This window comes from Thunnus maccoyii, chromosome 9 (assembly GCF_910596095.1).
Source record: "Thunnus maccoyii chromosome 9, fThuMac1.1, whole genome shotgun sequence".
Taxonomy (NCBI): Eukaryota; Metazoa; Chordata; class Actinopteri; order Scombriformes; family Scombridae; genus Thunnus; species Thunnus maccoyii.
In genome coordinates this window covers 3421630-3434995 of record NC_056541.1, presented here as the reverse complement: position 1 = coordinate 3434995, position 13366 = coordinate 3421630, and the positions used below count along the sequence as shown (strand labels likewise).

The 13366-nt window shown below is 38.2% G+C and overlaps 1 protein-coding gene across 2 annotated transcripts; it reads right to left on the bottom strand.

Annotated features, from left to right (window-relative positions):
- Positions 1-5472: 5472 nt before the first annotated feature.
- On the bottom strand, positions 5473-12310 carry LOC121903399 (natterin-3-like). 2 transcript variants are annotated; one of them, XM_042420395.1, is made up of 3 exons: positions 11896-12310; positions 6856-6952; positions 5473-6571 (listed from the first exon to the last, which is right to left on the bottom strand). In XM_042420395.1, the coding sequence occupies exons 2-3, from the start codon at positions 6950-6952 to the stop codon at positions 5559-5561; spliced, it is 1110 nt and encodes a 369-aa protein (XP_042276329.1). In that variant the 5' UTR covers positions 11896-12310; the 3' UTR covers positions 5473-5558. The 2 variants fall into 2 exon arrangements, with proteins under 2 accessions (XP_042276329.1, XP_042276330.1); XM_042420396.1 differs by lacking the exon at positions 11896-12310 and having other exon boundaries at positions 6856-7130.
- Between the last annotated feature and the right edge of the window lie 1056 nt (positions 12311-13366).

Sequence of the window (13366 nt, the reverse complement as noted above, 5' to 3'; positions counted from 1 at the left end):
TTCCATCTTTGTATGACCACAATCTTTAGAAATTAGTCCCATACTGAAGTCTTTGGATTCCTTTGGTGGATATCTCTGATACATTTTTATGAAAAGTCAAGTCAAGTCAATTTATGCCTCATCACCCCTGGATTGAGGAGTGAGGAGCAGTGATTGGTCAGCAGATCTGAGGGGTCTGGTTGTAGAATAGGGGATGACGATTTCAGAGATATAAGCCAGAGCCAGTCCATGCAGTGCTTTAAAAACAAATCTTAAAATCAATTCTGTGTTTCACTGGTAAGCAGTGAAGAGAGGCCAGCACATGTCATGTATTAAAGTTTGAAGCCGATACCATTAACGCCCTAGGAGGAGATAGCGTTTATTCAAGCTCCAAAATTGGCAAAAAGTCGTACTTTGATGAGCACACTGCGGACTTCTTGTTGGATTTAGGTCAGGGGTGTCAGCGTATGATTTGTAGGTCTTGATGAGACGAATAATTGAGTTTTGGTTCAATCTCTCTACGACATTCCTACGGGCTGTGGCCGCCATTTTCGATACATAGGTGGCGCTATAGAGCACATTTTAGCACATTGGGGGATAATTTTTACATTTTATCATATTTTTCAAGAGATCTGATATGCGTGCCAAATTTGGTGAGTTTTTGAGCATGTTTAGGGGGTCAAATTTAGGTCTGAAGTGGCGAGATAATAAAGAAAGAAAGAAAGACAGAAAGAGAGAAACAGAACAGATACAAGAGGGTCTTCGCCCCTTTGGGGCTCAGGCCCTAACAATAGGGTCCTCGCCCTTAGGCGAGGACTACTGTTTTACAGTAGTAAAACGAGGTCCTCTGCCTTTTGGGCTCAGTCCCTAATAATGTCCCTAACAGCCCCTCATAACTCTGTACTCAGGCCTTAATAAATAATGGTGTGATGGAAAAGCAAAGCTCTGAACAACTGTCCATCAATCAGGTGAATCATCATGAACTTCTGTGAATTCAAAATAGTTAAAAGAAAACTAACAAATATGTCATCATTGACTCAGGAATAATAAAGTCCTCAGCCATTATACTGTATATGATACACTGAAGACAGTTATAAGGTGAAGTCAGTGGCTTTCAATATGCAGTTTCTCACTCTTTGACTTTCCTGCGTTTTTCTAACCACAACCAGTGTGACATTTTATCTCAGCAGCCGCAGGTGAACGGGAAGAGAAACTAAATGACATGTGAAAAGTGAGTGTAGGAATGAACTCTTGTCTCTCTCATGGTATCTGATTGTAAGATTGACTGAGTTTGAGATTTTCATCTTTTCAGACATTACATTTATCTGAAGAGACCCTTTCACCTCATCACTACAAAACATTTTTTCCTTTAATTTTTAAATGTTAAATCTCTGTTGAGCTGTTCTGGAGCTCTGGAAAAAAGTTGTATATACATGTACCACTTATTCAGGTGGTATTTTAAAATTACACAAGTTAAAGCTACTGAACAACATAATATTCAATTAGTCAATAACAGGCAAACATGATATTGATCTGTACAGACCAATGCAGGCTAATCTGGTCATAGTTAAAGTAAACTGGCAACTCTGTGTATCTTCATTTTTAATCAGTTGATCTATAATCTCTTTGGTAATTAAAAAAATACCTGTTAAGATGTTGGAAATTTCAACTGAATTCACGCTGGAAACCTCACTTGGTGTTTTGAAGTGTAGCCTCACAGAGCTGCTTAACCGTAGACTCTAACCAGCCTTTCTTGTTAAATTAATGATCATTTTTAGAATTTAATATTAGTTTTGATGTCAGTATTACATTCATGTCAATTTTTTTTATTTCGTCTTATTCATTGTGTTTACATAAAAAGGATTTTTTTTGTTTGTTTGTCAGAAGCTAAATTATGTTCTTTGCTTTCCAGCACATTCACACACATCCATGTGTTACTCAAGCATGTTTCATTGAAATCACCTCCCCATGACTGTAATAAGAGAAGTAAGATCAATGGATGCAACATTCTGGCAGTCTGAAAAATGACAAGATTTGGACTTATTAAGATTATACAAATCAAAGATACAATAAGTCTTCTCTTGGTGGAAAATGAGCTCAGCTGACTTTGTTGACCCATCCTGTTGTCGCCGGCAGCCTGACGACTAAAAACTGTGGTTATCAACTTGACAAGACAGAGGAAACTTTCCAGAGGAAACAGAATTTAACTTTTAGCTCCTGAAATATTTTATTTAGCTCTGCTCTGATGGAGTTCAGCTTTTATCAGGACGGCTGCTTTACTCCAGTTTCACTGTATGAACCTGGACTGTGTGTGTGACCTTTTGGATGTGTAGAAGAACACAGAACATTAATTAACATTAGATCCTGACCAATCCTGTCACCCAATCACAGACAGAACAGGTCAAACACAGGCAGTATGAAGAGATCTCTACAGATTATAACTTTTTTCAGAGTAAAGGACTGATTGTGCAGAGTTGTAGCCTTGACTGGTTCTCTCTTTATCTATCAAAGGGAGAGTTCACAGTCACGTGGCTTCAGAAGAAAAGCTGAAAAATGCAGAAAAATACACAATAAAAAAGAAATCTGATTACTCTCTGCTTTGGGCATTTTTTTTTTTTTTAATTAGTTTATTTGTCAGGGACGATGCAAAATAAAATAACATGAAACATATGTATTGCATATAGGATTTCTAGCCAAGGCTCATTTGCGACCCCTGTCCCTGGTTAGGCTTTTCTACTCAAAATAGTCATAAAATATCACTACCAGAAATACATGAATTAAATAATAAATAGTGACATTCTCAATAACAACAGTATTTACATCACATAACAATCAATTTACATGTGTTGCACATGTGTATGTTCCCTAATTCATGGCAATGATGTATTTATATGCATAATATTTATCGGTGTATGTGTCCGTGTACATACATGCATAATCTGTATCAGTGCATGTATGTTTATCTGTATGTATCTGTTTGTCTATCTATGTGTACATGTGCATGTGCATGTACACATGCACATGTACAGGTTTGGTTTTGTTTCAGCCAATGTTTCACCTTTTCATTAAATGTTTTCTGTTAGTATTCCAAAGATGTATCCCTTTTTTAGCCTGATTTCTTAAACATCATATGAGTGGCAAATTTGGGGGTTTTTTTTGTCTTTTTTCTTGGTTTAAAATTGATATTTATGTTTTGCCCAACAGAAAAAGGCAATTAATGGCTGTGATGGCCACAGCCACACATGGTGATGTTCACCTAATTCACTCTCCCACCTCATTAGTTTACTTTCCTGCACAGCTTCATTTTATTTGCAGTCACACAAAACACTGTAGGGTTAGACAGGCAAATTTATGAAATATTAATCAGTTGTCTCTTTGTCTTGAGTTACTGTGGTTGTTGGTGGACATCCTTTATCCTTTACTGCTGAAGCAAAATATTACATTACATTAAAGCTTAAGTTTGGGCCCCATAGGACGTAGATGCCAGCAGGCAGTGCAACAAGGAAATGATTAGAGCACATAGAGTTCATAGAAGTATGTTTTTTTTTTGTTTGTTTGTTTTTTTGTTTTTTGTTTTTTTTTCTCTCCCTACAGTTCATCAAGTGCAGAGGTGTTTGCGAAAGAGCTGGGTCTTTAGTCTTTTCTTAAAGATTGAGAGGGACTCTGCAGATCGAACAGAGTTTGGTAACTCGTTCCACCACCGGGGAACTACAGAGGAGAAGAGTCTAGCTGGTGACTTAGGGCCCTGTTGTGGTACCAGGCGCCTTTCGTTGGCAGAGCGTAGTGGGCGGGAGGGAGTGTAGACCTGAATGAGGGAGTTCAGGTAGGCAGGAGCCATATTAGTTGCTATTTTGTAAGCAAGTGTCAGGGTTTTGAATTTGATGCGGGCAGCAACTGGGAGCCAGTGGAGGGATATCAACATCGGGGTGACATGTGCTGTTTTGGGCTGATTGAAGACCAGATGCGTTGCCGCGTTCTGGATCATCTGCAGAGGTTTAAGTGTACATGCAGGGAGGCCTGCCAGTAAGTAGTTGCAGTAGTCGATACATTTTTATTCATTGGACAATAAAGAGACAACCTGTTTTCTTCTGAGAGCTAGCAACTGAGCTATCAAAATGATGTCTGCATCAGCTTAAGTACATAGATTTTTTGTTAGTTAAGCATACAGTATGTATAAGTGCGTCCATGATCACCCATCACAGTAGCTATGTGTATGCAATAAAACATATAACACAGAAGTCTTGTGAAGAAATAGCATTATTAACTGTAATATACTTTAAGTACAAGTATTCAAATTATATTTTGAATATATGAACAGAAAAATATGAGTACACTGTAAGTACAGATGCAAAAGCACACACGCCTAGTGTAGTAATTTAACACAATATTAAATGATAAAACCCAAATGTAAACAAGGAACATTAAAAAATATGCCCCCTTTACTGTGATAAGGCCAGAAAAATGTTACGGCAATTATCAGTTTGTTCTTTCTTTATTTCTTTGATAGTAGTGACAAAGATTAAAGGAAAGGACAACACGTCTTTCTTAATATTGATATATATGAGTTGTATTATTTGTATTTTATGTTATATTTTTTACTCTTTAATTAAAAGTACAAATATGATTTATCTGCTTGGCTTCTTATCAGTGTCCTCATCATAACCTCATCCTCATCATATTACTACCGTTGTCCTCTACTGTAAGTGAATATCCACGTTGCCCTGCTGATTGTCCAAACAGATGTAGCAACTGGTTTCCATGCAAACTCATATGTTAATTAATATGGTCAGAAAATTATATATTCTAATTTTTAACAAGTCTATGCATTAATTACAAAATAATTATAAGAAATAAAAAATGAAGAGTGCAGCATTATATCTTTATTTACAAAATGCATAAATGAATAAACAGTTTTTGTTTACTCTCAATATGAAAAATAGGACATATTTTGACACATACAAGCAATTTTTTTGGCACAAATTTGTGTTACACATCAGATTTACTTAAAGATCGCCTCCAGATATGTTTTAAGATGTATATAAAATACTCTACTTTGAACAATAATGTGTGTCTGATATGGTTTTTAAACACACACACACACACACACCAACTTAAATTATCTTGTTAAAATCTTTAAAAATACATCTCTTCCTTCTCCCTCATTGAAAAATTCAAAACTCTATGAATATGCAAATATATTTCATTTCATAAGTTTAACTGCTGGACACAAGATGTTTCCTACTTCACTGTAAAGTCCAATCTCAGTATATGTGCACTGGAGACTTCAAGTTTCCACATCACACTTCTGTTAGTCGAATATTGGAACATGATTAGCTCCAAACTATTTGTGATGTCACTAATCATGCTTGTAGACCCGCCCCTTACAATTGGATTTTTGATGAGCACAGAGAAACTTTCCACTTTCAGCAGATGAATGTGAAAACAGCCTTCTAGTGTCAAACTCTGCACATACATCATTCTGTGCAGTGAAGCTCAAACATCCAACTGTAGGAACAAGATTAAAAACAACAATTTTTCAAAGATTTTCAAAGAATCCTGTAAATATCTTATGGTGTCTTTTAGGGGCACCGTTTAGCGTTAGTTACAGGTTTACATCGCTCAACCACCATCCTGACTTCTCCAATGTCAGTGGCGTCATACATCCCAGTGATCAGTGTCCTTGTTTTTTCTCCGTTTCTGTAGGTGCGGCTGAGTTGTGCAGTGAAGGGGATGTTTATCTTGTACTTATGTCCCACCATACGGGTTTCGCAGTAGTGGTTTGGTGGGACCGTGAGCTGCACAGAAACAGAGCGGGAGGTCTCTTCACTGTACGTTTGTCCTTCTGAGAACTGAAATGTCACCTGAGCGCTGATCTCTATACTTCCAGATACAATGCTGGGGATTCCTGCAGTGAAGGTCGTCCTGATACCAAACATACGGGAAGAGCCGACATCCCACCTTCTCTCTACCCGACTTGTCTTTGAGAAAGTAGCTGTTTTCATCACAGAATCACACTCATTGTTGGTGATCACAGAGCTCTGCATGGTCTCTGGAAGATACTGGACGATTTCAGCTTCATTAATGTTGTACTTGACATTGGAGATTTGCTCACTCTCAACATCCTTATTGATGGTCAGGACCTCGTAATTTTTGTACCAATACTCGTTACCTCCCCAGGCAAGGAAGAAGGCCTGGTGTTTAGGATGCACCTTCCCAAGACCGTACTCGTTCTTTCCTACATAGATTTCATCACTATAACAGGTTCTGATTGAATTTGGGGGTACAGAACCATAGGAACCCTCCCTCCACTGCAGGATCTCAAAGTCGTCTTCATTCACAAGAATCTCAAACTGGGAGTCACGATACTCTTTGTCTGCATAGGCATAGTGACAGTAAGAGTCCAAGTAAGGGCAGTAGAAGCCGGCATGGCACTCGAATTTGCAGATGTAGTCGGTGCGTTTATCATAACTGTTGTAAATTGAAACTGCTTTGTCAGAGAGAGAGCCGGTCCAGGTCTGCCATTTCAGTTTGGCATTACAATCAGATATGGAGGAGAAAGGAGGAGATTGACATGTTGGCTTCAGCAAGGAGACTGTATAAAAGAAGAAAGTCATAAAAGTAAGGGAAAAGGGAGAGACAGAAACAATGTTTGTGTGTGTAAACCAAATCAAATATTAATTTATTTAATATATTCATTAATATTTGATTAAAAAGTAGTAGACATTTTTCATTAACTGCTTCACAGGGAAAAACAAAGAAGAGCAAAAAACACAAAAAGTTGGCAGCTTAAAACAATACAGTTTTTGTTTGGTTTAAAATGTTTAATCAAATTCTCTCCATTTACTCCACTGTGTTCGAGGTCAATGACTTTTTTACCTTTTCTGTGCTGTGAGCTTTGCTTCAAAATGTCCTGAAAAATGGCTGAGGACAGAGCCAGCAGGGCCAGCAGCAACAACAAGAATGACAGCTTCATCTGGAGATGTAACACAGAATAAAATCAAAGTTTATAATGTGGCATTAAACCAACAAACTAAATGACAGAGTTTGTGTTGACAGACAGTAATACAAGGCGTAATGATTAAATGTTGAAGTAAAATCTGAATCTGATATGATACAAATCACTCAAATAGTTTTGAAACTGTTATTTAAAGCAACGATATTCATATTTTTTTTTCCATTTGTTTGTTTGAAATTTGCAGTATACAGTATCTCAAACATTAGCTCATCTATTGATAACATGTTAGTAATTAACAGTAACAGTAGCATTCATATTCTGTTTTACAGGTCCATATTGTGAAATAAACTACATTTTAAAAAAAAAAAAACTGTTTAAATACTTACTGTGAGGTAAAAATACTACAAAAAGCACTCACAATCATAGTCACAGGTCCACCTGAGTCAGGCTCATGAAGCTACTGTAGAGCTGTGACAGATTCACATGGACTCTGACTCAGGCGCGTAACCAGTAATGTATGGAGGACCACAAGGGTCACGAATATAGTAATAAAACATTTTATTAATTAATAATTAATTGTACAATTAAAAAGAGGAATTATAAAAAGAATTTACAAATAAAATAATTATCCATCAATAAACTGTTCAAATTAAAAAGGGATTTACGAAAACAACTTTAAAAGTCGATAAAAACATCACTTAAAAATACATAAATGAATTCCTAAATAAAAAAGGGAATTTCAAAATCTATTTGAAAATACAGTTTTAATTAAAGCTGCAAGCAGCGTTGAACGGGCCTTCGCGCCCTTGCACACATCGGACCGCGGCGCAGTCAGCTAAGCTTCTGGGAACCAAGAAAACGTTTGGAGATGATCAGTGTGAGTCTTTTGACACACAATACTAACCAGTGTCTCTCTGTGAGCCCACCCCTCTGTTCACAGACAATTATGGATTATGAAATCAAAATATTGTTAACCTTAATCAATAATTCAGGCACCAACTGTAGGATCTGCGAGGAACACAGTTGAGTATTTGCTATAATTATCAATTATCAATAATGATTAATTATAACAATTAATAGAATTATTAATATGAACTAGCAAATACGGAGCACCACCCGGAAACCGGGACTAATAACCGAACAAGGTAATCTCATAAATGGGAGTTCACCTAGAATGTTAATATCTGAGAGATAAACATTCAAGGGTGAACAAAGAAGGGTTGAATTCGAGCTCTGACTCCTTCAATCAGCCACTTTTCACAATATGTTACCAATAATGACAAAAGAACTTCTCTTTAAAGATATAACAGTGTTTATTAAACTTAGCAAAATTAACAAAGTTAACAAATGCTTCATTCAATAAATAGCTATTCTAAAATCTAATTCTACCAAACAAAACACAAACAGCTTTGCACAGAGTTGGACACTTGCAGGTTGGACACTTTTGTCCGACGTTATCTGACCATCAGATGTGCAAAACGATGTCGGTGCGTGTATCTGTGCGCGCGTGAGTGTGGTGTTAGTCACAAGAGAGGGAGGAGGGAAAGCGATCGTGAGAGAGAGAGAAGCGGTTCTTTTCCCACAGAGAGCGCACGTACGGACGGCAGTCTGTAACGCATGTTGTCTGGTTTCAGATCAACAAATCAGTTTACTTCCTCACTCACGGCAGCACAAACACAGTAGTCCCGAGCGGGACAAACACAAAATAGTCTAGCGTGGTGAACACAACAGGCAGCAAACAGGCAGCAGCGGAGCGTTAACTGTAGCATGACCGAAAGAAGCACAACCAGTTAGCCTCTGCTAGCCTCTCAGCTAACCCCGGCTCTCTGTTTAGATCCAAACGGAGCACCGAGTCCCGATTTGTTATTTAGGTTAAAGCGGAGAGAATCAGCGGGTCTGTCGGCCAGCTGAGTGAAGTGAAACCTGCAGAAAAAACACCGTGACCATCACGGTGAAACAGTCCGTAGAGAACTACTGTGTTCAGCTGCACAGATAGGAAATCCCTTGGCTGACAGGATGTACCACTCTGTGAGGAAAAATATTTTACCCTCCCCTTTTTGGTTTATAACAATGGTTGGCAACCAGCATATTAGGTGCATTACTGCCACCCTCTTCCTGAGTTTTTCCCTCATATCAGCTATAGTCTTTCTTGATCATTAGTACAATATATGATTACATGTGTAATAGTCTCCTCAGCCAAGTGGGAAAAAATATGTGCATATATGAACAACAGCAATTGGAGAGGATGACAGTCAAAAAGTAATCATGTTAAATAATCATGATCTCAATATTGAACAAAAATGATTGCGATTATAATTTTTGCCATAATCAAGCACCCCTAAAAACAACAAATTGTGATTTACATACACACACACACACACACACACACACACAGAGTTTAAATATGTATGTGATCAATTGTAAATATGTTATAATGAATTGTTTTCTTTTAAGAAACTGTTACTTGAACATTTTTCAGTGTGCTCCTAAAGTTATATGTATGCTCCTAATTTCTTTCATTTAGGAGCACATGTACTCCTTGAAAAAAAGTAAGGATTGAACACTGCTGTCAGATGTGTAGAAACACTAAGTAAGTGGAGTGTGGCGCAGTCCAAGGGCTTCTGTCACAGGCATGTAGATGTTTACTTTACCCATCCCCCCCCCTCCCATTCTCTCTCTCTCCCTCACAGCTGAGGACAAGGACATCAGTGTACTCTTCTTGTGAAATATCCTCATAAATCCCATAATTTTGGCCAAATCCTACATAAAAATCACATTTTTTTGTTCGAGTTATTACAAAGTTTTTAATAACTTTTGCTCAACACAGTGTGATAAGTCATGTATTAAAGTTTGAAGCCGATACCATTAACGCCCTAGGAGGAGATAGCGTTTATTCAAGGTCCAAAATTGGCAAAAAATCGTATTTTGAAATTGACATTGCGGACTTCCTGTTGGATTTAGGTCAGAGGTGTCAGCATATGATTTGTAGGTTTTGATGAGACGAATAATTGAGTTTTGGTTCGATCCCTCTACGACATTCCTACGGGCCGTGGCGGCCGTTTTAGATACATAGGTGGCGCTCTCGAGCACATTTTGGCACTTTGGGGGTTAATTTTTACATTTTATCAAATTTTTCACCAGACCTGATGTGCGTGCCGAATTTGGTGAGTTTTTGAGCATGTTTAGGGGGTCAAATTAAGAGTTAAAGTGGCGTAACAAGAAAGAAGAAAGAAACAAACACACAAAAAACAATAGGGTCTTCGCCCTTTGGGCTCAGGCCCTAAAAAGATAAATAACGAACTAAATTTGTAAACTGAATTAAGAATATAGCTTTCAATCACACAGCTCGCAATTTGTAATACCTTTAAGCCCCCCCCCCCCCCCCCCCCCCAGCAGCTTGTAGATTTGCACTTTGTGGTTGAAATTGCCTTTTCATGATCAAACGAATGTGTCAGTGAATGTGCAAAGATAACATTATGTCAATAAGAGACACTTCCCAAGGAAGTCAGAAAGAAGGCTAATCAGTAACGTAACATTTTAGTTCTCTGTGTCATTAAGTCGAGTCCGAGTCCCCATTACCTGTGTCTGAGTCCAAGTCATTTAACAAAAATGACACAGCCCCCCCCCCCCCCCTCAAAAAAAAGAAAAAAACATATTTAATTCTTATAAAGAAAATCAGAGTCGCCAAAAATCCAAGAAAATTGTGGTCTGTGCATCATTAATATTAATATGAAATCACAGCTGTGTCATTTTTGTTAAATGACTTGGACTCAGACACAGGTAATGGGGACTCGGACTCGACTTAATGACACAGAGAACTAAAATGTTACGTTACTGATTAGCCTTCTTTCTGACTTCCTTGGGAAGTGTCTCTTATTGACATAATGTTATCTTTGCACATTCACTGACACATTCGTTTGATCATGAAAAGGCAATTTCAACCACAAAGTGCAAATCTACAAGCTGCTGCCAAGACAACACACAGCGTTACTTCAGTAAAGGGGAGTTAGCCCAGCTGTTAGCATTGCCCCTTTGTAACTTAACATAACTCAGCTAACTTTAACATTCCTCCATAGTAATGGGCCTGGGCAGCACTGGCCCACCCAGCCAAGTTTGATCAAAATACAATAAATGTACAACAATGTAACAATAACTGTAAAAAAAAATAAAATAAAAAAAAACTATATAAGGAAATAAATGAATATAAACTGTTAAATCAGACAGGTGATGTGCACTGGACTCCCACTAACTAGTTTGCTTGGTCAATTAGTGTGATCATGGTGGGGCATCGGTAAAAATGCTCCTGAGATGGGTTTGTCTTCAGTGAACTTTCTTATAAACTTCACGCACTGTGCACCTTTAATACTTTCAGACAGGAAGTATGGATTTCTCTTTGTGTGGTTCTGTAACCATAGAAAATAAAGGATACAAATGAATATTGACCATATGTTAAATATGACATACAACACTGCCGCCCTAGTGCCCAGAACATAATAGCATTATGTACATAATTTCCCATATAACCAATATTACTAATATATACAGGATATACCGTATTCCTTACTACTCTTAACACTTTACACAGTGCTGGCAAATAACATGATAAACAATATTAGAACTAATAATAACATTCAACCTCCTTGAGATATTTATATGAATGTACAGAAAACATAGCTCTACTGGACAGCGCCATCTTGGGTCATACTACACCTGCATATTGGCTACGTATGCAATGAACGACACACTCAACGGTGCTTCGTTAGGAGCGCCCCATAAACTTCAAGAAACAATCACCAGTCAACTCCATGCTACTGACATTGATACACATTGCATGAAAATAAATACTGCCGCTCGCTTATCCTTGCCATATACCTTGCAAATTCAGAGCTAACTATGAATGAATTACAGATGCTAAATGTAACAACTTAGACTCATATCTGTGAACAGAAAAGGAAACTTACTTCTCAGTGGACGCACACAGACTCTCACGGTCCAAACTGTGCAGCATTAACTCCGATTTAACTCAACTAAGATAACAGCTCGCTGTCCGGCAGTGGACTTCCCTAGTGATGCACTCTCGGACTTGTCATCCAGAAACTCTCCGGAGGAACTGAAACAGCATACAACTTATATCTGCTACAGACACTTGTGCAATACAAAAACTGAGGTGGAAATACATAAAGGATATTAAATCTTCTTTACATGAACGTAATTTATTGTTGACTTGACATGTGTGTTGGATTTGTCTTCTGATTAAAACGAAACTGTTGAAATAAGTTGTTGGAAGTCTCAGAGTGTAATTGGTTCCTCTGATTCTGACACACAGATCTTCCTGAACGGCCTTTAGCCAGCTCGCTGCTTTTCAGGTGATGTAACGTTAACGCTACAACAATGGCTAAATGAAGTTTCGTATGTGTTATTTGAAAAAAGTTGAGGAAGAGGAATCTCCACCACCTCCGTCGACTGAGTCCACCAGACTCATCAGCCCATAACGAGGTCAGCCCGGCCGCTCGCTCCCTGGCAGTACAGCGCTCTCTCCCGGTCAGCGTGACGCAGGTTTACCCATAGCTGCAGGAAGTGGCGGTGCTCGGGGAACTGCAGCCAGCATACAGGCCCATCTGTGTTGTTGCAATATTTTTATTTATTTATTTATTTTTCTGTCGTGTGCAAGCCGGTCCGGCAAAAAATAGACCCTGCGTGTAAAGATGGAGTGAGAAAAAGAACCGGGCGTGAGCTCACAGAGCACACATGCCTGTTAGAATTGTCCCCGGCAGCCCGACTACTAAAAACTGTGGTTATCAACTTCACAAGACAGAGGAAACTTTCCAGAGGAAACAGAAATGAACTTTTAGCTCCTGAAATATTTTATTTAGCTCTGCTCTGATGGAGTTCAGCTTTTATCAGGACGGCTGCTTTACTCTAGTTTCACTGTATGAACCTGGACTGTGTGTGTGACCTTTTGGATGTGTAGAACAACACAGAACATTAATTAACATTAGATCCTGACCAATCCTGTCAACCCATCACAGACAGAATAGGACAAACACAGGCAGTATGAAGAGATCTCTACAGATTATAATTTTTAGGACTGATTGTGCAGAGTTGTAGCCTTGACTGGTTCTGTCTTTATCTATCAAAGGGAGAGTTCACAGTCACGTGGCTTCAGAAGAAAAGCTGAAAAATGCAGAAAAATACACAATAAAAAAGAAATCTGATTACTCTCTGCTTTGGGCATTTTTTTTTTTTTTAATTAGTTTATTTGTCAGGGACGATGCAAAATAAAATAACATGAAACATATGTATTGCATATAGGATTTCTAGCCAAGGCTCATTTGCGACCCCTGTCCCTGGTTAGGCTTTTCTACTCAAAATAGTCATAAAATATCACTACCAGAAATACATGAAGTAAATAATAAATAGTGACATTCTCAA